This window comes from Dipodomys spectabilis, unplaced genomic scaffold, assembly GCF_019054845.1.
Source record: "Dipodomys spectabilis isolate Male_0828 unplaced genomic scaffold, ASM1905484v1 ptg000342l, whole genome shotgun sequence".
Lineage (NCBI taxonomy): Eukaryota > Metazoa > Chordata > Mammalia > Rodentia > Heteromyidae > Dipodomys > Dipodomys spectabilis.
The window spans coordinates 1988567-2012007 of NW_024871019.1; the positions used below are offsets into that span (position 1 = coordinate 1988567).

Genomic DNA, 23441 nt, shown 5'->3' on the forward strand with positions numbered 1-23441 from the left:
TCCTGAATGGCTGGGATGACAGCTGTGCCCTATCCTGTGCGAGTTGTTGGTGGAGATGGAAGCTTCCCTCACTTTTTTGGGGGGAGAGGGAGGCTTGAACTCTGGGCTTGGGCTCTGTCCCTCAGCTCTTCAGCTCCAGTCGAGCACTCTACCACTTGAGCCATGGTGCCACTTCTAGTTTTTTGAGTGGTTCATTGGAGATCAGAGTCTCTCGGACTTTCCTGCCCAGGCTGGCTTGGAACCACGAACCTCAGATATCAGCCTCCTGAGTAGCTAGGATTGCAGGTGTGAGCCTGGGACCTGGCTTGATCCTCCCATTCTCTAGATCTCTCTTCCAAGTAGCTGGGATTACAGGCGTAAGCCACCACACCCTAGAAGAGCAGGTCAATAGCTGAGCCAGAGGCTAGGTATCTATCTCTACAGGCTGCCTCCACCTACCTTCCTTCCTCCGGGGCTCTGGGCAGGAGGTAGATGTTCTCATGGCTGCCAGGAACTCCCTCCTCCCTGGAGTGGGGGGTGGGGGAAGGCTTACAAAGCTCTCGGAGAGGACGGTGTGAACACAAGACCAAGCTTCCTTCATTTCTTTATTAACAAGTGGCGGTTAACACCGAGACGGAATAGAAAAGTGAGGGGAAAGGCTCAAGCATCCTGGCAGTGGGCTGGCAGCCACCTCGTCCTGTGTTCATCCTGCGTAACAGTAATTCAAGTATCGCATGGTCTACGTGACCCCGGCTGACCCCCATGGGCGATTGGGGGTGGGGGGTGAGGGGCCTCTGGAGTTCCTTCTCTGGGTGGGTGGAGGGTGCTTCTAGGTTATGTGCTATGGCCAAGTGACGCTGTCCACACTAAGCTAATCACCCTGGGTGACCAGTACCATGACAAGGTGCTAGGCCAAGTCCTAAGAAAAAACACAAACAAAAAAAAACCAAAGAGCCCACCATGTTGGTGCCGGCCAGCCCCAGCCTATGAGGTGTGGAGTTCAGCTAGGACTAGTTCTGGGGACACGGGAGCCCTCTAAAGGGAGAGCACAAGGGCAGAGGTGTGGGGTGAGGGGGTTTCAGGAAGGGCGTGATCCAGGAGACGCGAAGGTAGCACTTTTTATTTTCTCTCTTCTGGAAAGCCACCGTGGTCTGTGCCGGGGGGCCTTCCTGACCTTGCTCCTTCACCCATCTCCAGTCCACAGCCCCACCACACAGGTGCGTTCTGTAATCCAGGGTCCCCGGCAGCCTTTGGGATGGAGAGAGCTTGGTCTTCCTTTACCACATCTTACATCCGGGAAACTCCTCTAGAATGACCCCTTGTGTCCTTCTTAGGGATAGAGGGAGTGGAAATGAACCGGGGGACAGCCCCCTCGATGCCAGCTCCTTTCTCCTCTGGTCTTCGGTCAGCATCAAGATAAACACGTGCTCTAAAAAGTAAGCTGCCTCTGCTGAGATTACAGGCGTGCTGGAGTCGCTGGTCCGTGGGGTCGGAGGGGAATGGCTTCAGGTGCAGGTCAGGACCTGTTCGAGGCTCAGTATGGCGTCTTTTTGCTTAGGGTTCAGCACAAAGGAGCGCTTTCCTTCCTGGTGGGGCAGGAAGGAAATTGGGGAGGAGTCGGGGTTCGGGGCGGGGGGGGGTCTTCACACATGTAAGAACACAACCCACACGTACTAAGAAACACGCCCCTGACAAAGCCAAGGGCGCTCCTTTAGTTTATATATTTTCAGGCGAAGGAAAACCTCTTTCACACATTTCTGTGGTTATTATTATTGTGCTGGTACTAGGACTTGAACTCAGGGCCTGGGCACTGTCCCTTAGCATTCTCTTCTCGAGGTGGGTGTTCTACCACTTGAGTCTCAGCTCTCCTTCCGGCTTTGTGCTGGTTCATTGGAGATAAAAGTGTCTCCTGGGCTTTTCTTGGCTGGTTTGGAACTGCGATCCTCAGATCCCAGTCTCCCGGGTGGCTGGGATTACAGGCGTGAGCTACCAGTGCCCAGCTTAGAAACCTCCTTGAGAAAGAACATGGTTGGGCCAGCCACTCATGTTCACAAAATCAAATTCTGTCTTCTCCGTTCCAGGCTCCGGGTGGTGGGCAGGGTCAGTTTCCTGTCCGGCTGGGGAGACCGAGGCCTCCGTGAATACCCATCATCCCCTCGCTCTTTTCTCCGGGGTGGAGTTAGTTTGGCACTGCTGGGGAAAACCCAATCAAGAGGATCGCAGTCCTGAATCCCAGACTTTGGACAGGACGGACAGTCTGCCCCGCAGGTAATAAAAATAATCGTCATTGGAATAACTTATAAATCTACAAAAGACAGGTCAGAACTCACACAGGGGAGGGGCGCGTGCGCACGAGCCGGGTATCTCGAGTGGAGATGAAGTCTCCATACTTGATGTAATGAATACCTCCCTCCCCCGCCCCATCTGCTCCCTGCGCCCTCCTGGGGCCCCAGGGCTGTGGTTAGAAAAGGGGGTTCAGTGTGGTTAGGCAGGGGGCATGTGGGTCCCCCCCCAGGGCAGGCCGGTTAGGTCGCTGTGGCCCAAGGCCTCCACGGGCCCGTCACAAGATCACACACTGGAGTTTGTGGGTACCGGTGGCCCGGTCTCCCCGCCATTTGGTTTTCTTCTTTTTCTTCTGGCTTTTATCTGGAATCTGTTGCCTTTTGGAGAAGGGAAGGGGAAAGAGACAGTCAGGAGGAAGACAGAATCGCCACCCCGCTACCCTTTCAGCCTGACTTGAGACATAGAGGGGTACCGCTCCGGGCACGGGGTTGGGGTACACGCAGGAGATTCTGCAGGCTGGTGGCTGGAGGAGGCTTGGCCACAAAAGAGGAAGAAAAACGTCAGGCATTGCGCTGCTGAGACTAACTCCACGCCACGGCTACGTTTATGGAAACCGTGAGCTCAGCCATGTGTTATGCTGAACATTTTTTTTTTTTGGGTCCGGTCGTGGGGCTTGAACTCTGGGCCTGGGCGCTGTCCCTCAGCTCTTCAGCTCAAGGCTAGCGCTCTACCACTGAGCCACCTTCCCAGCCCCGACGCTGAACATTTTATGAGTGAATGAAGAAGTAAATAATAGTAAGAGGGCTGGCTATTATTTATTTCTTCATTCACTCATTTATTTTGGGGCCAGTCCCGGGGCTTGAACTCAGGGACCAGGCGCTGTCCCTTTGAACATTTTCAAGTTGGCGCTCTACCACTTGAACCACAGCTCCACTTCTGGCTTTTTTGCTAGTTCATGGGAGCTAAGAGTCTCAGAGACTTTCCCGCGGGGGCCTAGCTTCAGATTGCGATTCTCAGATCTCAGTCTCCTCAGTAGCTAGAGTATTGGCTATTTTGGGTTTTTCTTCCCCATGTTTTTGAGTCTGAGAATGGGACTTGAACTCAGTACCTGATGCTTTCGCTCACTGGCTGGCGCTCAGCCAACTGAGCCATGCTTCCCGCCCCTGAGGGCTGGTTATTTTGTTTGGAGAGTTAGCAACTGTAACTAGAAATGGCTGCAGGCAGGTGGGTGACAAGCACAGCACCCCCGCTTGGTGACTGTGTGACCCCTAACTTGGAGGGAAAATCATTTCAAGCGTGCAGAACTGCCCGAAAAGCAAAGCAAGCTCACCCAGGATCCCGAGAAATAAGGGGAGAAGGTCGGGGTGAACTCGGGGGGTGTGCAGTGAGAGAACCCCACTCGGGGTTCCATGGGCTGTCCATGGGCGGGGCAGCAAGAGGCAACTGAGCCCTGGAGACTTCAGGCTTAGAGCCTGAGTCTGTGAGGGAATGTTCTAGAAACTTCACGTTACCATCGGGGGGCCTGTGAAGTCTGGGCCTGGAATCCCAGGGTTGGCTGTTGGGGGATTCCCATGCAGCCCGCCAGCCCGGGGCGGGGGGAGCACTCTGGTGTTGGGGGGGGCAGGGAGAGGGGCGCAGCTCACCTGATCACTCTGACCAGGTCATGGAAGGCTTTGTCCACGTTGAGAGGCGGGTCCTTGGCGCTGGTTTCTATGTATGAAATCTGGAAGGCAAAGATTCCTTCACTGAGCTCCGCACAGCCCAGCCCTACCCTTCATTTTATTTTATAATGTGCTGGTTGTGGGGCTTGAACTCAGGGCCTGGGCGCTGTCCCTCAGCACTTCAGCTCAAGACAAGCACTCTACCACTTGAGCTATAGCGCCACTTCGGGTTTTCTAGTGTTCACTAGAGATAAGAGCCTCACGGACTTTCCTGCCTGGGCTGGCCTTGAACTGTGATCCTCTGATCTCAGCCTCCTGAGTAGCTAGGATGGCATTCCCAGGGGTCGTGGGCAGCGCCCCCAGAGTGCCAAGCCTGCGGCAGCCGCAGCCTCTACTCTGAAGACTCCTCACCCTTGAAGGCTGGAAAGCCTGACTCAGGGCTTTACAATTCTGTCTGTCTCTCTAGGCTCAGATAGTAATTAAATGGCTCCCTAATAGAATATGACTCTGTCCAGATTCTCCTCACTGAGGCTGTATGTTTGACACCGCTCCCCTCCTCCCAGGCTCCTGCAGTTGGGGCTCCCGTGGCCAGCCATAGTCCTGGGCTGGGAGCGAGGACACAGGTGTGGAACCCTCCTGCACTCCCGAGTCCACCCGCCAGGGGGCGCTCACTCACAGGCGCTCCCCGGCCCTGGGGTTTCAGGACACTTGGCAGCAGGAGGACAGAAGAGCTGAGTGCTGGCGGCTCCCGCCTGTCATCCCAGCTACTCAGGAGCCTGAGATCTGAGGATCACGGTTCAAAGCCAGCCCGGGCAGGAAAGTCTCTGAGACTTCAATCTCCAATGAACCACCAGAAAACCGGAAGTGGTGCTGTGGCTCAAGTGGTAGAGCGCTCGCCCTGAGCTGAAGAGCTGAGGGACAGCGCCCAGCCCTGAGTTCAAGCCCCACGACTGACAAAAAAGAGAAAGAGAGAGAGGACAGACAGATGCAGGAAGCCACCTGCTGCTAGAACTGGGGTGCTGTGGGGGACCCTGTGGTGCCCCTCACCCCTGCCTGGGACCCGCCTTGCTTTCCTGTCACCCCATCTCCAAGCCTGTGAGCGAACCTCTCGGTTCTTACAAACACCCAGAATCATCCAGGGCTACGTGGCTCACGCCTGTTAATTCCTATTCAGGAGGCTGAGATCTGAGGATCAAGGTTCAAAGCCAGCCCAGGTGGGAAAATCCATGAGACGCCTATCTCCCCTGGACCAGCAAAAAGCTCAAAGTGGAGCCTTGGCTCAGAGTGGTGGAGCGCCAGCCTTGAGTGACCAAGCCCAGCGAGAACGTGAGGCTCTGAGTTCATGCCCAGTTCTGGTGTGCGTGCACACACACACACATGCGCGCACGCACACACACACACACACACACACGTGCACAGTCACAACCTACATTGTGTTTAGTCGCCATCTCTTTCCCTTGCTCTCTGGTGATTTTCCGCAGATGCATCAAATCCACCTTGTTGGCCACGAGGATCATGGGAAAGGACTCCCTGGGAAAGGATGGAAAAGCAGCCTTTCGTGACATCTGCGCCCCCTGCCGCCCGCCCCGGGCACTGCAGCCGCTCTTCCCTCCCGCCGCCCGTCGCTGGGCTGTACAGCAGGGCTTTGGTGCTTGGGGCCTGTAACTTGCTTTATAGCTTCAGGTCTGTCCCAAGACTCCTGGTGGGGTGCTGGCCTTTAGGGGGAGAGGGAGGAGTGGACCCCCCCAGAGCCTGTCCCCACGGCTTTCATGCGGGTAGCTGGGAAGGGCCTCTCCCTCCTCCGCGCCCCTCCCTCTCTCCTTCCTGCACTGGGGATAGAACCCAGGGCAAGGTAAGCGCTCGACCGCTGGGCCACCTTCCCAGCCCCTCGTTTTCTTTCCTTCCACTAACAACATGGACTCAAAACAGACTCTAAATCCTTTCGTTATTCATGAAATGCTAAGCAGGGGGGAAGACAAGCCTTTAATTAGGAGCTTATGAAGCTCAATGGGCCAAATGCAATTTAATCAAGTCTTCTGCGGGGGAAACTCGCGTCTCTCTCTGAACCTAACAGAAGCGGGTGAGACTCAGGTCGCTGAGGTAGTTTAGGGGGCCGGGAGGGGGCCCAGCCCGTCCATGGAGCCCGGGAAGCAGTTTGGCTGTGAATGCAGAAGGGGAGAGGGTGGGGGGCCGGGCATGGAGGTTCATGCCTACAATCACAGTGGCAAGGGAGCCGCAGGTAAGAGGATCATGGTCTGAGGCCAAGCTAGGCAAAGACCACGGGACCCAGCTAAAAACACGGCAAACATGCAGAGCTTATCTGAAAAAAAAAATAGCTGAAAAAGAAAAAGAAGCAAGGCTGAGGGCTCGGCTCAGCCCTGCGCGGACTCCAAGCTCAAACTCCAGAGCGCCAGACAACAAACAAAAGATGGCTGGGAAAGACCTAGAAAGAGCTAACAAGGACGAGGAGGAGGAGGGGGAGGAGGAGGAGCACAAGGGGGAGGAGGAGGAGGAGGGGGAGGAGGAGGAGGAGGGGGAGGAGGAGGAGGAGGAGGAGGAGGAGGAGGGGGAGGAGGAGGAGGAGGTAGTGGTGGCGGGAATCAGTTCAGCTCCTGTGTGCTTTAGCTTTTGCCAGAAAACTGAGCAAGGAAAGGAGGAGGGCAAGAAGAAAAGGAGGAGGGACAGGAGGAGGGGAGGGAGAGAAGGAAGAGGGGAGGGGGGAAGGAGAGGAGGAGGAAGAGGAGGAAGAAGAGGAGGGAGAGGATGAGAGGGAGGAGGGAGAGAAGGACGGGGGAGGGAGAGGAAGAAGGGAGGTAGAGGGGAGGAAGAAGAGGAAAAGGGGAGGAGGGGAGGAGGGAGGAGAAGAGGAGAGGAGGGAGGAGGGGGTGGAGGGGGAGATCAGGGAGGACAAAGGGAGGGGGAAGAGGAGGAAGAGGAGGGGGAGGAGGGGGAGGGGAGAAAGAGGGGAGGAGGGGGAGGAGGAGGGAGGGGGAGGGGAAGGAGAGGAGGAGGAGGAGGGAGAGGGAGGAGGAGAGGACGGCCCCCCTCACCTGTCCTTGACGCGCAGGATGAGCTGGTGGAAGCGGTCCACGTGTTCGAAGCTGGCCTTGTCGGTGACGGAGTAGACGATGAGGAAGCCGTCCCCGGTGCGCATGTACTGCTCCCGCATGGCGCTGAACTCCTCCTGCCCGGCCGTGTCCAGAACTGGGGGGACAAGGGGGGACGGGGTCAGGCAGGGGCTGCAGGCGGGGGCGCAGGTGCTTGCCCTGCTCCGGGGGAGGCGCAGCCTGGGGGAGGGCATGGGGCATGGGGGTCTCTCCCCTGCTGGGATGGGGCGCCCCCTGGTGGTGGGGGGGAGAGGGAGCTGGAGGTGGGGGGAGGGAACAACTATAAATGTCACCTATGAGAAGCAGATCCTGAGTACAAAGTCCGTGTTTGCTACTCACAAAAGATGCACAGAAAGCCACAGGACGAAGAAAATGCAAGAAGTGAAAGGCGGGAACGCGCCAGCCACGTGCTGGCCACAGCAGACACCACGAAACGGAATTTGAGGCCGGATCATTCAACAAGACAGACCCGGGATTTGTTTATAAACTGAAGGGTACAGGAAAAAAAAAAAAAAGGCCAAAGTGCCCGGTGCCTGTAGCGCACGCCTGTAATCCCGGCTACTCAGGAGGCCGAGATCTAGGAGGATCATGATCTGAAGTCAGCCTGGGCAGAAAAGTCTTGGGAGACCCGATTACAAAAATAACCAGCAAAAACACACTAACAGAAAACACACACACACACACACACACACACACACACCGCATAACAAATGGTCGAACACCAGTAACTGAAGACGCAAGTTGAACCATAGGGCAAAGGCCTTGAATTCAAATCCCAATATTGTGGAGGAGGAGGAAAAAGAAGGGGGAGGAAGGGAGAGAAGAAGAGGAATGAAAAGAACATTGCTGCCGGGCGCCGGTGGCTCACGCCTGTCACTCCAGCTACTCAGGAGGCTGAGATCTGAGGATCATGGTTCAAAGCCAGCCCGGGCAGGAAAGTCCATGAGACTCTTCTTTCCCATGAACCACCAGAAAACCGGAAGTGGCGCTGTGGCTCAAGTGGTAGAGCGCTCGCCTTGAGCTGAAGAGCTGAGGGACAGCGCCCAGGCCCAGAGTTCAAGCCCCATGACCGAACGTTGCTGGGCTGGACGCAACGGTCCGTGTGCGTCCTCCGGGCTAGGTAGGAGGCCGGAGTCGGGAGGACTGTGGGCCCAGCCCACGAGACTCCATCTTCACAGAACGGAAGCTGGAGCCCCAGCGACCACCCGAGCTGGGGGACCTGGGGGCGGAGGCTTGAAGGGGGTGAGACCCTACCCTACGAGCCAGCGGCCAAAGCCGGGGCTGGGTGAGTGGCTCAGGCTGCACTGGGCCAGCCTAGAAAGCTGGGGAGGGGAGTCTGCTCATCTGAGGGGGGTGGGCGGGGGGCAGTGCGCTGGACCTGGGCTGGTCACTCGCTGTGGGGGACGTGGGGGGGTTCATGAGAGAGAGAGAGAGAGAGAGAGCAGCAGGCCAGAGGACTGGCTGTCTGCTAGACACGCCCCCCCCAGTCCTTCCACTTGGGGGTGAACAATAAGGCCAGGCTGTTCTCTGGGGGAGGAGGGGGGGTCCTGGGTGTGAACTCGGGGCCTCGTACCTGCTAAGCAGGTGCTAGACCACCTGAGCCGCTCCCCCAGCTCTTTTTGCTTTCTGGCATTATACGGCTGTGCACTGCCCCTTGGCGTCTCGGTTGAGATGGGGTTGGGCTGACTCTGGCCTTCAACCACCATCCTCCTAACAAGGGCCTCCAAGGTTGCCGGGCATTACAGGGGGTGAAGCTCCGGCCTGCACTCTCGCCCCCCCCTTCCCTCCCCCCATCGCGATCTCCTTGGTGATGTCCCCCTCCCACACTCCCTGCCTCCCCCCGCCCAGCCCCACATCTCCCTCTCCAGGCCCAGAGCACCCAGCTGCTGCCTTGACTTCTGCCGGGAGGTGTGAAAGGCAGCCCACGCGGAACAGGTCCAGGATTAGATATGATTCCCCCTCCCCCTCCCCCGCACCCCCCCTCCCGAAATTCGCTTCTCTGCGGACTCCTCTCCTCCTCCCTCCCTCGACCTCTTTTGTGTCCTCTGTCCTCATACCCTTTACAGCAATACTAGGACAGACTCCACCCCTCCTCCCCACCAGGCATCCCCTGCCTCCATTTCCCCACCAGATCTTGTCCCTCTCTCCACTGGGAACCTTCCAGAAGCTTCTGAATTCCATCTAGCCACCCCTGCGTGGCTCCCCCTCACCTGCTGTTAAGCCCTGGCCTTCCACCTGTTCTCCAACACAGAGACCTGCCTCAGGACCTTTGCACATGCTCTTCTCGCTGCTCAGATGCAGGTTCCCCTTTGTCCTCCAGTTTCTTGCGATCTGCCCACCTGAGCCGGCCGCGGCTTCTCTCGGGCCTTTCCCCCTGGCCTGGCCTCGCGTCCTCCCCAGCGCCTCCTACCACCCACGCCACGCAGACAACACGAGGCTCGTGACAGTGGGGCCCGCGCTTCCCGCAGAGCCCCAGACAGGGCCAGGTGTGCAGTGGGGGCTCGCAAGTGTTTGCAGAGAGCCGGGCGCCGGCGGCTCGCGCCTGCCATCCTAGCCACTCAGCACTCGGAGTGATGAGGATGGCAGTTCAAAGCCAGCCAGGTCAGGAAAGTTTGGGAGACTCTCCTCTCCGAGGAACCACCAAAAAGCTGGGAGTGGCGCTGTGGCTCTAGTGGTAGAACACTAGTCTCGATCCACAAAAGCTCAGGGACAGCGCCCAGGCCCTGAGTTCAAGTCCCAGGATCTGCATTATGCTAGCAATCAGTACCCAGCTGCCTTGAAACCTTTCTTACTTTTTTTTTTTTTTTTTTTTGGGTCTGGTAGTGGGGCCTGAACTCTGGGCCTGGGCGCTGTCCCTCAGCTCTTCAGTTCAAGGCTAGCGCTCTACCACTTGAGCCACAGCGCCACTTCCAGCTTTTTTCTTTTTGCTTATGTGGTGCTGAGGAATTGAACCCAGGGCCTCATGCATGCAAGGCAAGCACTCTACCACTGAGCCACCTTACTTCATGTGTGTGTGTGTTGGGAGAAAGGGGGGAGTACTGGGCCTTCAACTCTTGCTGGGCTTTTCCATTCATGGTGGGTGCTCTACCACTTGAACCATGCTTCTGGTTTTTTGTTGCCAGTCCTGGGGCTTGAACTCAAGGCCTGGGCGCTGTCCTTGAACTTCTTTTGCTCAAGGCGAGCGCTCTACCATTTGAAACCCAGCGCCACTTCCGGCTTTTTCTGGGTCTGTGGTGCTGAGGAATCGAACCTGGGGTTTCAGGCATGTGAGGCGAGCGCTCTACCACTGAGCCACCTTCCCAGCCCTGTCTCCGGTCCTTCCGCAGAGCCTTTGAGCCCCACCAGGGAGGGGTCCATGGCAGCTGATCACCAGCCTTCCGTCTTCAGACCTCCACCCCCGGGACTCACCATCCAAGATGGCCCACTGGCTGTCGATCTCCGTGTGCTTCAGGTAGGAGTCTTCGATGGTGGGGTCGTAGTCGGGTACGAAGATCTTCTGGAAGAACTGGATGGTGAGGGCGCTCTTGCCCACCCCACCGTCCCCCACCACCACGAGCTTGTACGTGGGGAGATTGTCGCTGGGGACCGCGCTGGTCGCCATGTTGTGTCGGGACGTTAGACCTGGGGAAGCAAAGGAAGGGAGACTGAGGCAGGGGGAAAAGGGCGACCAAGACAGCCCCAGAGCCACCGTGGAACACACGGGTCCTCCGAGCCAGCTGGCGGCGGTGGCTCCCGCCTGTCTTCCCAGCCGCTCAGGAGGCTGAGATCTTGAGGATCGTGGTTCGAGGCCAGCCCAGGGAAGGGAAAGTCCCTGTGAGACTCTTAGGTCCAGTGAACCGCCAAAAAGCCGGAAGTGGAGCTACGGCTTAAGGGGTAGAGCACTAGTCTTGGAGTAAAAAAAAAAAAAAAAGAAGCCCAGGGACAGCGCCCAGGCCCTGAGTTCAAGGCCAGAACTGTCATCCAAAAGAGAAGCCACACAGTACAGCAGCCACAGGCCCAGGGGACCGCCCCGTCCACATCACGGAGGGGATAGTTCCCATGGCAACGGGATGAAGCTCCTCAGCCACGGTTGGCTGGGGAGGCAACTGAGCTGGTTCCCATGGCAACCTGGTTCCCCTCCCAGCCCCACCCACCCTCCTGCCCCGCCAGCAACCCACACACACCATTGCTCACACTGGAAACTTCTTCCCCAGACGGGCCCCAGCCACTTCATGACCCATGGAGAGGTGGTTTTGGTAGTTGCCTGCTTTGGTGCTGGTCCTGAGGCTTGAACTCAGGGCCTTGGGTGCTGTCCCTGAGCTTCTTTTGCACGATGTAAGCCACAGCTCCACCTCTGGCTTTTTTTTTTTTTTTTTCAGTAGTTCATTGGAGATCAGAGTCTCATGGACTCTTCCTTCTTCCCCGGAGCTGGCTTTGAACCCCGATCCTCAGATCTCAGCCTCCTGAGTAGCCAGGATTACAGGCATGTGCACCGGTGCCCGTTTTCACGGGCTCTTCCCGGAGTGGGGACGCCAGTGAGAAAGAAGTTGGGCTCAGCGAGTGTTGGGGGTACCTGGTATCAGCTCATCTAAGATGTTGGGTGTGCCCAGAGGACACCCTCGCGGGGGGGGGGGGGGGGGATGAGCCTGGCCCACCCAGAGGAAACGCCACGCATTCCGAGAGCTGCCCTTCCCTTCTGCACAATTCCCAGAAACGGGCAGCTTCCCCGGAGTGGCTGGCCTGCTGGCCGGCCTGGGGTGGGTGTGGAGGCCTCAGGGATGGAGGGGCACCCCTGAGTCAGGTTCACACTTCCTTCCCCAGCCTTTACACACTCCCCCCCCCCCCACCCCACCCCAGGCCGGCTCCCGGGGTTTTCAGATCTTTGCTGATTGAAGCTCAACAAGGTCATCCAAACCCCAACTCCACTAGGAGCCCGTCTGCCCACCACCGCCCCCTCCCTGCTAGCATCCCCCCCCCCCCCCGGTCTGGCCCACACTCGTGGCCGAGTCTGCCCTCCACGTGGACCCCCCCCCCATGCCTCGACCATCCTTCTGTCCCCTCCGTCAACCACCGTTGAGCACAAGCATCTCTGATGAGCCCCTTGCCTGCCACTGCCTGGGACAGCAGCCCTCAGTTTCCCCAAGCTACAGACAGCAGGGCTCCGTTCCCCAGGCCCTCTTCTGCTCCCCCCACCCCAGCCCCTTGTTTCGGGTGCCCTTCTTCCCTGGGCCAAGGGTCCAGTGGACCACCACGCCTGGAATCCCAGCTAAAAACAGGGGGATCGTGTGATCCGGGCAGGCCCAGGTCAAAAGGCACGAAGCCTAATCTGAAAAACAACGCAAGCAAGAAGGGCCGGGTGCATGGCCCGTGGTCGGACACCTGCCTTGCACGTGTGAGGCCCTGAGTTCGGGCCCTATTACAGCCACAAAGAAGAGGAGGAGGAGGGCCGGGTGTCGGTGGCTCCCGCCTGTCATCCTAGCTGCTCAGGAGGCTGAGATGAGAGGATCTCGGATCAAAGCCAGCCCAGGGCAGGAAAGTCTGTGAGACTCCTATCTCCAATGAACTACTCAAAAGTCAAAAGTGGAGCTATGGCTCAAAGTGGTAGAGCGCTGGCCTTGAGTAAAAGAGCTTAGGGACAGGGCCCAGGCCCTGAGTTCAAGTCCTACAACTGACAAGACTGAAAAATAAAGAAAGAAAAATCATAGGGCACACAGAAATCTGAATTGGTATAGAAAATAAAAGCTCCAAACTTGGGGCTGGTACAGTGGTACAGTGCTTGCCTTGCACACATAAAGCCCTGGGTTCGATTCCTCAGCACCACATAAGCAGAAAAAACTGGAAGTGGTGCTGTGGTTCAAGTGGTAGAGCACTTGCCTTGAGCTGAAGAGCTGAGGGACAGCGATCAGGCCCAGAGTTCAAGCCCCACGAGACACACAGACACACACACAGACACACACAGACACACACACACACACACACACACACAAGCTCCAGACTTGGCCCTGGTCTCGCTAACTCCCTGCAATCCTCTTTAGCTTGACTACAGCCTACCAGAAGGCAGAGAATGTTCTAGAAGCTTGGACAAGAGGCCAGAGATGAAAGGAAATGGAAACTCACCCGGAGGAGAGCCGGGCAGGGGCTCTTCGGCATGAAAGGAAATTTCCAGAGAAGCCGAGGTACAGTTGGGGGGAGGGGGAGGGAGGGAGATGGAGGGCACATGGAAAAACAAAACAAAAAACAGCCTGGCTTTCCTTTTCTTTCCATCATTTATATTCAAAATGTGATACAGCATTAAATGAAGAATGTATTTTTTAATGCATGACAAGGGGAAAAAAAAAAGCCAGGAAGAACCAGGGGTTGGGGTGTGGGGGGGATCCAATCTCCATTTTTCTTTTTAAAGGGTAGCTAGGCAGACTTGGGCCAAAGACAAGAGAAACTTCCTGAGCACGCACTGGGTATGGTAATGAGCACTGGGTATGGTAATGAGCAGGTCTGGGCTGGTGGGAGGGGTGGGGGCGTGGCCTCTCCTGGACTCCCAAGCCCAAGATCACAGCCTTTAGCCAGAGGCCACTTTCCACAGCTCCGCTCCCTAACAGCGGGTGCATTTCATCTTGCTTGTTTCCTCTCAGGTTTGGTTTTTTGTTTTTCCTGCCCTCCCTAACCGATGCCTGATGCCATTCATTCAGAGGTCACTCTGCCTCCTGGCTTACCTGCACCTGCAGGACTCCCATTCAAAAAATCATCCACCAGCCGGGTGCCGTGGCTCACGCCTGTCCTAGCTAGTCAGGAGGCTGAGATCTGAGGATCACGGTTCAAAGCCAGCCCAGGCAGGAAAAAAAAAATAGTGAAAGGATTTGCTGTTAGCTCTATAACCTCTGGGCCAAGTCGTCCTTGGTGCACAAGCAGCCAGAGCCAGGGCAGCGTCCTGTGCTCGGGGCTGGTCATTACAAAGCCTATTTATTCAGCCCTGATGCAGACTAGGTCCCTGCATTCACTTTTCCGCCCCGGTTGAGGTGAGGCTGGTGTTGTATTCTCCCAGAGCACATAGCTGTCCGCGCTCTGTTTTTCTGTGCCAGTCCTGGGGCTTCTTGAACTCAAGATCGGGGTGCTGTCCCTCGGCTTTTTTTTCCCCTCAAGGCTGGTGTTTGGTGGTTCACAGGAGATAAAGAGTCTCACGGCCTTTCCTGAGTAGGCTGGCTTAGAACTGCGATCCTCAGATCTCAGCCTCTAGAGTGGCTGGGATGACAGGCGTGAGCCACCGGGCTCTGCTGCTTAGTTCCTTCTGATGCAACAGAAGTCTTTTGTGGTAGACATCCAGGCTCCACACATACCTGACCCAGGGCTCTGTAAATACTTCTCGAGCCACATCATCCCTAAGCTTTAAAGCTCTTCAAGATGACGTCCTGGCAGGAAAGCATGTGGTGGTCGCCCGGAGTAAAGGCTTGACTTAAGAATCTGATCTGCCTAAGAAACATCTAGAAGAACAATGCCACACCCTCTGCTGACCTTTACTGAGGGTTACAGTTACACAATTCTGGGCTTGGGCGCTGTCCCTCAGCTCTTCAGCTCAAGGCGAGCCCTCTACCACTTGAGCCACAGCACCACTTCCGGTTTTCTGGTGGTTTACTGGAGAAAAGAGTCTCATAGACTTTCCTGCCCACGCTGGCTTTGAACGGTGATCCTCAGATCTCAGCCTCCTGAGACAAGCTAGCATGGCAGGCATGAGCCACCAGCGCCCGGCCAGTTACATAATTCTTTAATACTAAGATTCAAATTAGGTTTATGCTCTATGACTTGAATCACACCCCTAACCCTTACTGCTCTTGGTTAATTTTTCAGGGAGAGTATCATGACTTTTGTCCAGCTCTAGATCACAGTCGTCCTGTATCTATTTCCAGCATAGCTAGGAATGATAGGTATATGCCATGGAACACAGCTTGTTGGTGGAGATGGGGTCTTGCTAACTTTTTGCCTGGACGGGTCTTGAACCTCCCGATCTCAGCCTCTGGGGCTCCAGGCAGGCAGGCCTGAGCTCCACGCCCAACTTTTTTTTTTTTTTTTTAAATAAAGCTCTCCAAGGACTCTCTGCAAATGTACAAAGTACAGCCCAGAGTCTAGGATGCATGTCATCAACCCAAGTCACGGAAAATTGGAGTTGTCCAGGAAAATCAGTCCCTGGGAAATGGCAGTAAACAAGGTTTGTGGAGAGAGAGAGAGAGCCAGAGAGAAAAAGATTCTGAGTGTTCTAGCAAGGGGAGAATGGGAGACACTCAGTTTGAACTTCTAGGGGTGGGGGTTGGAGGAAGGGGGGTACTGGGGCTTGAACTTAGGACTTGATGCTGTCACTCAGCTTTGTTCTGTTCAAGGCTGATACTCTACTACTTGAGCCACCAATCTCCATTTCCAGCTGGTTAATTGGAGCTAAGTCTCACAGATTTGTTTTTGTTTCTGTTTTTGTTTTTGGTCGGTTATTAGGTTTGAACTCTGGGCCTGGGTGCTGTCCCTGAACTTGTTTGCTTAAGGCTAGCGCTCTACCCCTTGAACCACAGCACCACTTTCGGCTTTTTTGAGTGGTTTATGGGAGATAAGAGTCTCATGGACTTTCCTGCCCGGGCTGGCTTCGAACTGCGATCCTCAGATCTCAGCCTCCTGAGTAGCTAGGATTCCAGGTGCAGCTGGTTGGCTCAGTTTTACCTCATGCTGCTGTGTAAGACCTTGGAGAACACAGGCTGCAAGTCCTACTCATAGCTTGGTGAGCGTCCCAGCCCACGACACGCGCATGGGAGCGTGGGGGGGGGGGAGGGTCCCCATCTGAACCTGAGTACACTTTGCAGAAAAATCAATGAATCCCTTAGAGAACACCCTTAGTCCCTTAGTAAAAATGTGTGTGTGTGTGTGTGTGTGTGTGTGTCCGTCCGGGACGCAGGCAATCCACAGAAGGGCTCATCCTGCCCTCTAGTTCATCCACACCAAACCTCAAATAGGCAACTCCGGGAGAAATGCTCTTATTCACCAAGATATTTTGTTCAAGTGCCAAACGACCAGCTTCTCTCCTCCTTTTCCAACCCTAGAGTTCGGAAATCAAGCAAAAGCTTTGTTCTCTGCTTCTGATTTCTTCCATAAAAATCTCATACGTGCCAGGAAGCCCCCACCCAGTCCCGGATCAGTGGGAGTCGCCCCTCCCCCCTCCCCCCACTGTCCACTGAGGGGAGGGTGGGCCAGGGCTCAGTGGGTGAAGGTGGATGGAAAGCTGTGGGGGGAGGGGTGGACAGGAGCACCAGCAGTATCTCCAGCACTTCAGGCCTTGTCTGGACTCAGGGGAGGAAGGTCTCATCCAAGGCCAGCAGTATGTGTGTCCTAGGACCAGGTGATCACTAAAAGGCAGACAGCAAACTCTAGGGATAAATCACCGATTGGATGATAAGCCAATATGAAATGGCTAAGCCTCAAGGAATAAAAGTAAAATAAATGCATCTGTTGCTTAGGGGGAAAAAAATGTCTTCTATGATGAAAAACATGGGAATGGAAAACACAAGCTGATTTATACCAGAGGGAAGCTGACAGTCCTGGAAAATGGTCACTTGCTCCCCCCCCAACACCTCCCCAAAGGAAATGTCAAGGTCACATCTAGGATGGCAGATGACACCCCAAAAACAACTGGCAGCCCTGGAAAATCCCCACAGCATCAGAGTCCCGGGTTACCGCCCCCACTCTCCACCCCCATCAACCCCAGAACACACAGAGGTGCTAAGCAGCGTGGCCTGCAAACAACCCCTGCAAACTGACAAGAAATGAAGAGGTTGACAGAACGTTCACAGCTCAGGTTTCTGCTGCCCCGGGAAGAGCAGTCGGAGGGAAAAAAACCAAAACACTCTCAAGAGTGCTTTGTTCGGGGCTCAGCCCTGACACGTGTCAGGTATTAATACACGTCACCACGAACTCAACACAGGGACCCGTTAGTGCAGCCCACAGGCTCCGATTGTGCAAATGCACAACACAAAGCTGACCCCTGAGCATCTCAGCCCAGCACTGCCGGCCAACGAGAAGGCAGAACGGGTCAGGACACCTGGTCCAAAGTGAAGAACGGGAGGTTCTGACACGGGCAAGTTCTTGGCCCTCTCTAGTCCCAGTCCTACCATCAGCAGAAGTGGAGAATCACCACCACCATCGTCATCATCATCATCACCATCATCATTACCATCATCATCATCACCAGCAGCAGCTCTGGGGAGGTGAGCACACGGCCAGGGCCTGGTTTTTGGAAGCCCTGAGGTCATTACCACAGAGTTCAGAGGCCTGCAAATCACGTCTGCTGACTCCAGTGGCCAGGCCCAACTTTGGAGACTACAACTCACCCTCTCTAGGTGGCTCCAAGACGTTCTGTGAGTCTCTCAGAGGAGCAAGAAGCCACTGGAGAGACTCATCTCAGCTCCCTGTAGGATTTGAGTGCGTCTGGGGGGGAAGAGGGAGGTCTGCCCCTCCCTCCCTGACCTCCCACACCGGAGGCTAAGCGCCTCCCATGACCCCTGCCTGGGTTTTGCCGATCCTAGCACTGACTGCACTGGGCTGTCACTCGGTTTGAACCCCTGTGGGCCCCTTGAGGCTGGGGCTGGGCCTGTGTCTGGCACACTGTGGGTATCTGGGGCTGGGCCTGTGTCTGGCACACAGTGGGTATCTGGGGCTGGCACACAGTGGGTATCTTACCACCGTAGGCCCGGACGCAGAGGAGGACCAGCGTCCCGCTGTTTATGAACCAGGGCTGCTTGTCACGGTGGACATCACGGATCCCGGCCCCCGAACGCCATTTTCCCCGGGGAAGACGCCGAGCTCCCGCCAGTTGCCTCCACCCCCCCTCTCCGGGCCCAGGACGGCCCCGGTGGGTGTCTGGGTTGGGGGGGGGGGGCGCCACGCCTCCGCCCCGGAACAAAGCGCAGGCCCCGGTGTGTGTGGGGAGGTGGGGGTCTACTGCCCGAACCCCTCCCCGTCCAGGGCGCAGATCACTCACCCACAGCACCCGCACCGCTGGGCTGTGACTCTCAGGCCGGTCCCCAGGAGGCGGCGGACGCGGCCCGGCCCCCGGGGCTGCAGGCAGCGGTCTGCCCGGCGCGGAGCTCGCTCGGGTCCTCCGCCGGCGGCCAACCCAGCGCGCCGGCTCCGCCCCGCCCCACGCAAGCCCCGCCCCTCACAGGCCCCGCCCCGCCAGCGCAAGCCCCGCCCCTCACGCAGACCACGCCCCCACGCTAGCCCCAGCGCCCAAGCTAGATAAACCCGCCCCCTGAGGCCACGCCCCCGTCATCACAGACCACACCCCACACACTGGCTCCTCCCCCCCGACTCGCGCCGCCTTAAAGGGGCCGTAGCCCAAGAATCGGGGCTTTTGAGTCCACGGCTCCCAACTTCCTTGGCGTGGATTTAAGGGGGGAGGGAGAGGGGGAAACGCGTGACAGTCGCCCCCATTTCATTGTTTCAGTTCCGCTAGTTCCTTCTCCATCATTTTCCCCTCACTTTTTTTTTTTTTTTAAAAAGGGAAGGGGGCTGGGAAGGTGGCTCAGCGGTAGAGTGCTTACCTTGCATGCATGAGGCCCTGGGTTCGATTCCCCAGTAGTCCTTGGAAATAAAGAATCGCACTGGGATGTTCCTGCCCGGGCTGGCTTTGAACCGCGATCCTCAGATCTCAGCCTCCTGAGTAGCTAGGATGACAGGCGCGAGCCACCAGCGCCCCGACTGGCGGACAGGTGTCTTCTGTTGCCTCATTCTCTCTCCTAGAATTTTTTTTTTTAAGGTGCAACTCAGTGGCTTTTACTGTATTTACAAAGCTGTGCAGTTGCCATTATGATCTAATTACAAAATAGTTTAACCACCATCCCCCATTCCCTCCCAAAATAAACTTGTATGAGCAATCCCTTGTCACCCACACACAAAAACAAAAACAAAATACACTGATCTAATTTCCAGTCTCTAGGGATTTTGCCTATTCTGGGCATTTCCTATATAGTTATTATACAGCATGGCCTTTTGTGATCAGCTTCTTTGCATTACTACAAGGTTTTGATGGTTCGTACATATTGCTGAAGGTAGCATCATCATTCCTTGCCATAATCGATCATCTATTGGCTGTATGCACAAGATTGTGTCTGTCCACTCTTCAGTTCATGAGTATCTAAGTTTCCACTCAGAGGTTATTATGAATAGAGCTGCTTAGGAACATTCTTATAGGTGACTTCCTTCATAGCTATGTTTGCAATCTTCCTTAATGTATATCTTAGACTGAAATTGCTGGGCAAAAAAGTTTTCAACGATGGGCACTGGTGGCTCACGCTTGTTAGCTACTCAGGAGGCTGAGATCTGAGGGTCATGGTTCAAAGCCAGCCTGGACAGAAAAAGTCTGTGAGACTCTTATCTCCAATGAACCAGAAGAAAAACAGAAGTGGCTCTGTGGCTTAAGTGGTAGAGCGCTAGCCTTGAGCTGAAGAGCTGAGGGGCAGCGCCCAGGCCCAGAGTTCAAGCCTCAAGCCTGAAAGAAAAAAGAAAAGTTTTCAAGTTGGGTGCCAGTGGCTCACACCTGTCATCCTAGCTATATAGGAGGCTGAGATATGAGGATCGCGGTTTGAGGCCAGTTTGGGCAGGAAAGTCTGTGAGACTCTTACTGCCAATTAAACACCAAATAACCCAGAACTGGAGCTGTGGCTCAAGTGGTATAGCACTAGCTTTAAAGAGGGGTGGAAGAGTATAGCTCAAGGACAGTGCCCAGCACCAGCACCAAAAAAAGTTTTCAAGACCTGAAAAGTGGTATTTGCCTATCACCCAGGATGTATAAACAAGAGGATTGAAATCCATACTGGCTACGGCCAAAAAAAAAAAAAAGTAAGAGCCTATCTCAAAAAGAACCAGAGCCAAAGGGGCTAGGAACATGGATGGACTGAGTGGTAGAGCACCTACCTAGCAAGTTTGAAATCTTGAGTTCAAACCTCAGTACCATTAGAAAAAGAAGGAAAAAAAAATGGTATGGAGAGAGAAGTGGGGGAGGGGGGACTGGGGCGGGAATTCCAGCAGATATGCACGGCTAACCAGGTATGTCTGGCAGGCACTGTACAAAGCCAGACTCCCGTCCAGACCTGGGGCCAACATTTCCTGGGTTAGGACACAGATCAGAGGGGCTGCGCTTACTCAAGAGAAAGCCCTGAGGCAGGGATGGAGCAAACGTGCTAGTTGGCCCCTGTATCCAGGGGGAATTCTGAATACCAGGCGCCAAAGCTCACCCACTGGTCACGGGAGCAGCCAGGGGATCCATGGCCCAAAGGGAGCCCTCCGCTCCCCTGGACTCTTGAGTTCCTGAGAGACACAGCAGCATCCATCACTCAAGCGTTTGTCACAGCGACGGAATGCTAACTACACTCTACCAGAAGTGGATGTCACTAATACACTCTGCTGGAAAAGGATGTAGCTGCAAGGTAAAGCCCTCACCTATCATGCGCAAGACCCCGGGTTCTACCCCAGCGTGCTGGAAAGTGGAAAGGGGGCAGGAGAGAAGAGAACTATTTCTGGGCTGCATGACTCAGTATTAACAGAATGTCTATTCACTTCAGGTCACTTTGTTTTTCTTTTCTTTTCTTGGTTGGTTGTGGAGCTTGAACTCAGGGCCTGGACGCTGTCCCTGAGCCTCTTTGTGCTCAAGGTTAGCGCTCTACCACTTGAAGCCACAGCGTCACTCTGGTTTTTGCGTGGTTCATGGAAGACAAGAGTCTCACGGGGACTTTCCTACATGGGCTGGGGGTTTGAACTGTGACCCTCAGATCTCAGCTAGGATTACGGGTGTGAGCCACCAAGACCTGACTCAAGGCATTCTTTAGAACCAATGCAATCAGAATGCAATTTCCAACAGGATTTAAAAAAAAAAAGTGTTAGCAGGTTGACTGTGAAATTTACACAAGGAAAATAGCCAAGGGAATTCATAAAAAATGAAGTGGGAGTCTATCAGTTCCCCAATTTGCTGCTAATCCTATGCACAGCCTAAAGAGGAAGGAAACTCCCACTTGTCTTTTGAGACAGACACCGAGGCAGCCGGCTACAGTGAAGACCACTTTGCAGCTACGGATGCTGGTACCGTCAAAAATGCACGTGGAGGAAAATGACCCTTGGTCCCTAGTTCATCGTTTAAAACCAACTCTAGAGCCGGGCGCTGGTGGCTCACGCCTGTAATCCTAGCTACCAGGAGGCTGAGATCTGAGGATTGCGGTTCAAAGCCAGCCCGGGCAGGAGAGACCGTGAGACTCCTATCTCCAATAAACCACCAGAAAACCGGAAGTGGCGCTGTAGCTCAAATGGTAGAGCGCTCGCCTTGAGCTGAAGAGCTGAGGGACAGCGCCCAGGCCCAGAGTTCAAGCCCCACGACCGACCAAAATAAATAAATAAATAATAAAACCAACTCTGGTACACTGAGGTTATAGAATACCCTGTCAGAGAGAAAAATGAAACCATGGATATATGTGTGCAGTGCAGTGGCTTACACCTGTAGTCCTAGATACTCAGAGAGGTGGAAATTGGGAAGATTACAGTTCTAGGCTAGCTGAGAAGGAAACCAAAGTTAAGACCCTATCCCAACAACAACAACAAAGCTGGCGTGCCTTCCACTCCCACTCCAGTTGGAAGTATAAATAGGAGGACTATAGTCCAAACTTGTCTGCACCAAAAAATATAAGACCTCATTTCAAAAATAACCACAGGGGGGGGCTGGGAAGGTGGCTCAGTGGTAGAGCACTTGCCTTGCATGCCTGAGGCCCTGGGTTCGATTCCTCAGCACCACATAAGCAAAAAGAAAAAAGCCGGAAGTAGTGTTGTGGCTCAAGTGGTAGAGCTCTAGCCTTGAGCTGAAGAGCTGAGGGACAGCGCCCAGGCCCAGAGTTCAGGCCCCACGACTGGACCCAAAAAAAAACCCACAGGGCTGAGGTGTGTGGCTCAGTGGTAGAATGCTTGATTAGCAAAAGCAAGGGTCTGGGTTCAAATCCTAGTACTGTGAGAAGAAAGTGACCTTGGATTGAACATGTCATAGACTTGTAGTCTCAGCTCTGAGGCAGGTTGAAGCAGGAGACACAGAAACAAGTTTGACCAGCTAGGACAATATCAAGAGACCCTATTTCCAGAAAGAAACATACTAATGAGCAATGAGATGGATCCTAGGTCTTTATGTAGAAGTAATAGTCTAATGATTCCTTTTATGATAGGTTCTTTACAATTGCTAAATTAGAACTTATTTATGTATTTATTTATTTGTCAGGCCTAGGGCTTGAACTCTGGGCCTGGGCGCTGTCCCTCAGCTCTTCAGCTCAAGGTGAGCGCTCTACCACTTGAGCCACAGCGCCATTTCTGGTTTTCTGGCGGTTTATTGGAGATAAGAGTCTCATAGACTTTCCTACAGGGAATTGGCTTTGAACTGCGATCCTTAGATCTCAGCCTCCTGAGCAAGGGCTGCTCTCCGATTTGGGCCTCTGAAGAAATCTCTTTGAGTAAAGCCACCCACCTATGGCAGAGATCAGACTAACATGATTTCAGTGAGCCTCAATGAGAGAACCTTTTGCATGAAAACAAAGTCAAACAGATCAACCAGAAAGCCCATTTCTTAGGGTAGGGTCTCATGAAAAACAGCAGTCTTTGAGAAGACATCAGGCTTTTGGAGAGAGCAATCAAATCCCTGACTCAAATCATCAGTCTCAGCAGATCAAGAACCCAGAGGAGGTTCCACAGCTTCTATAACGAATGAGATCGCTGGGAGTGATCACAAGAGACTTGGGTGTGTGGTGTAGAGGTGTGTTAGGCAAACCCAAGGACACGTGGCATCCCTAAATGTAACTCTGGGACTCAGAATACAAATGCGAATGCATTTGTAATAAACCTCACATGTTTAAAAACTTTTCCCGTGTTGTCTCCAGGGATCAAATGTCTCTGCCTGTGCTGACGGGAAGAGTTGAGCATCTGATCTGAATCTTACTTTGGGAATTAAATTTCAAGAGTGATCCCACACAATTCAAGAGCTTCTGCCCTTTGAGGGGCAATGCTGTGTTTAAAGTGGCTCAGTGAGCTGAGGGCTGGTGGCTCATGCCTATCATCCTAGCTGTTCAGAAGGCTAAGATCTGAGGATCGTGGTTCAAAGCCAGCCTCGGGGCAGGGAAGTCTGTGAGACTCCTATCTCCAATCAACCAGCAAAAAGCTGGAAGTGGCTCAAGTGGTAAAGTACCAGCCTTGAGCAAAAAAGCCAACTGAGTACTAGGCCTGAAGCTCTAGCCCCTAGTACTGGTACCAAAAAAAAAAGAAAAAAGTCTGTGTATGTGTGAACAAGTGTGCGTGCTGGTACTGTGGCTTGAACTCAGGGCCTGAATGCTGTCCTGGAGTTTTTGTGTTCAAGGCTAGTGCTCTACCATTTTGAGCCACAGCTCCA

General features: G+C 54.6%; 1 protein-coding gene across 1 annotated transcript; it reads right to left on the reverse strand.

The window, feature by feature from the left end:
• Nucleotides 1–1912: 1912 nt before the first annotated feature.
• On the reverse strand, nt 1913–18135 carry Mras (muscle RAS oncogene homolog). Its single transcript, XM_042665730.1, has 6 exons — nt 18015–18135; nt 10439–10651; nt 6974–7127; nt 5354–5453; nt 3906–3985; nt 1913–2639 (listed from the first exon to the last, which is right to left on the reverse strand). The coding sequence occupies exons 2-6, from the start codon at nt 10629–10631 to the stop codon at nt 2540–2542; spliced, it is 627 nt and encodes a 208-aa protein (XP_042521664.1). The 5' UTR covers nt 10632–10651; nt 18015–18135; the 3' UTR covers nt 1913–2539.
• Between the last annotated feature and the right edge of the window lie 5306 nt (nt 18136–23441).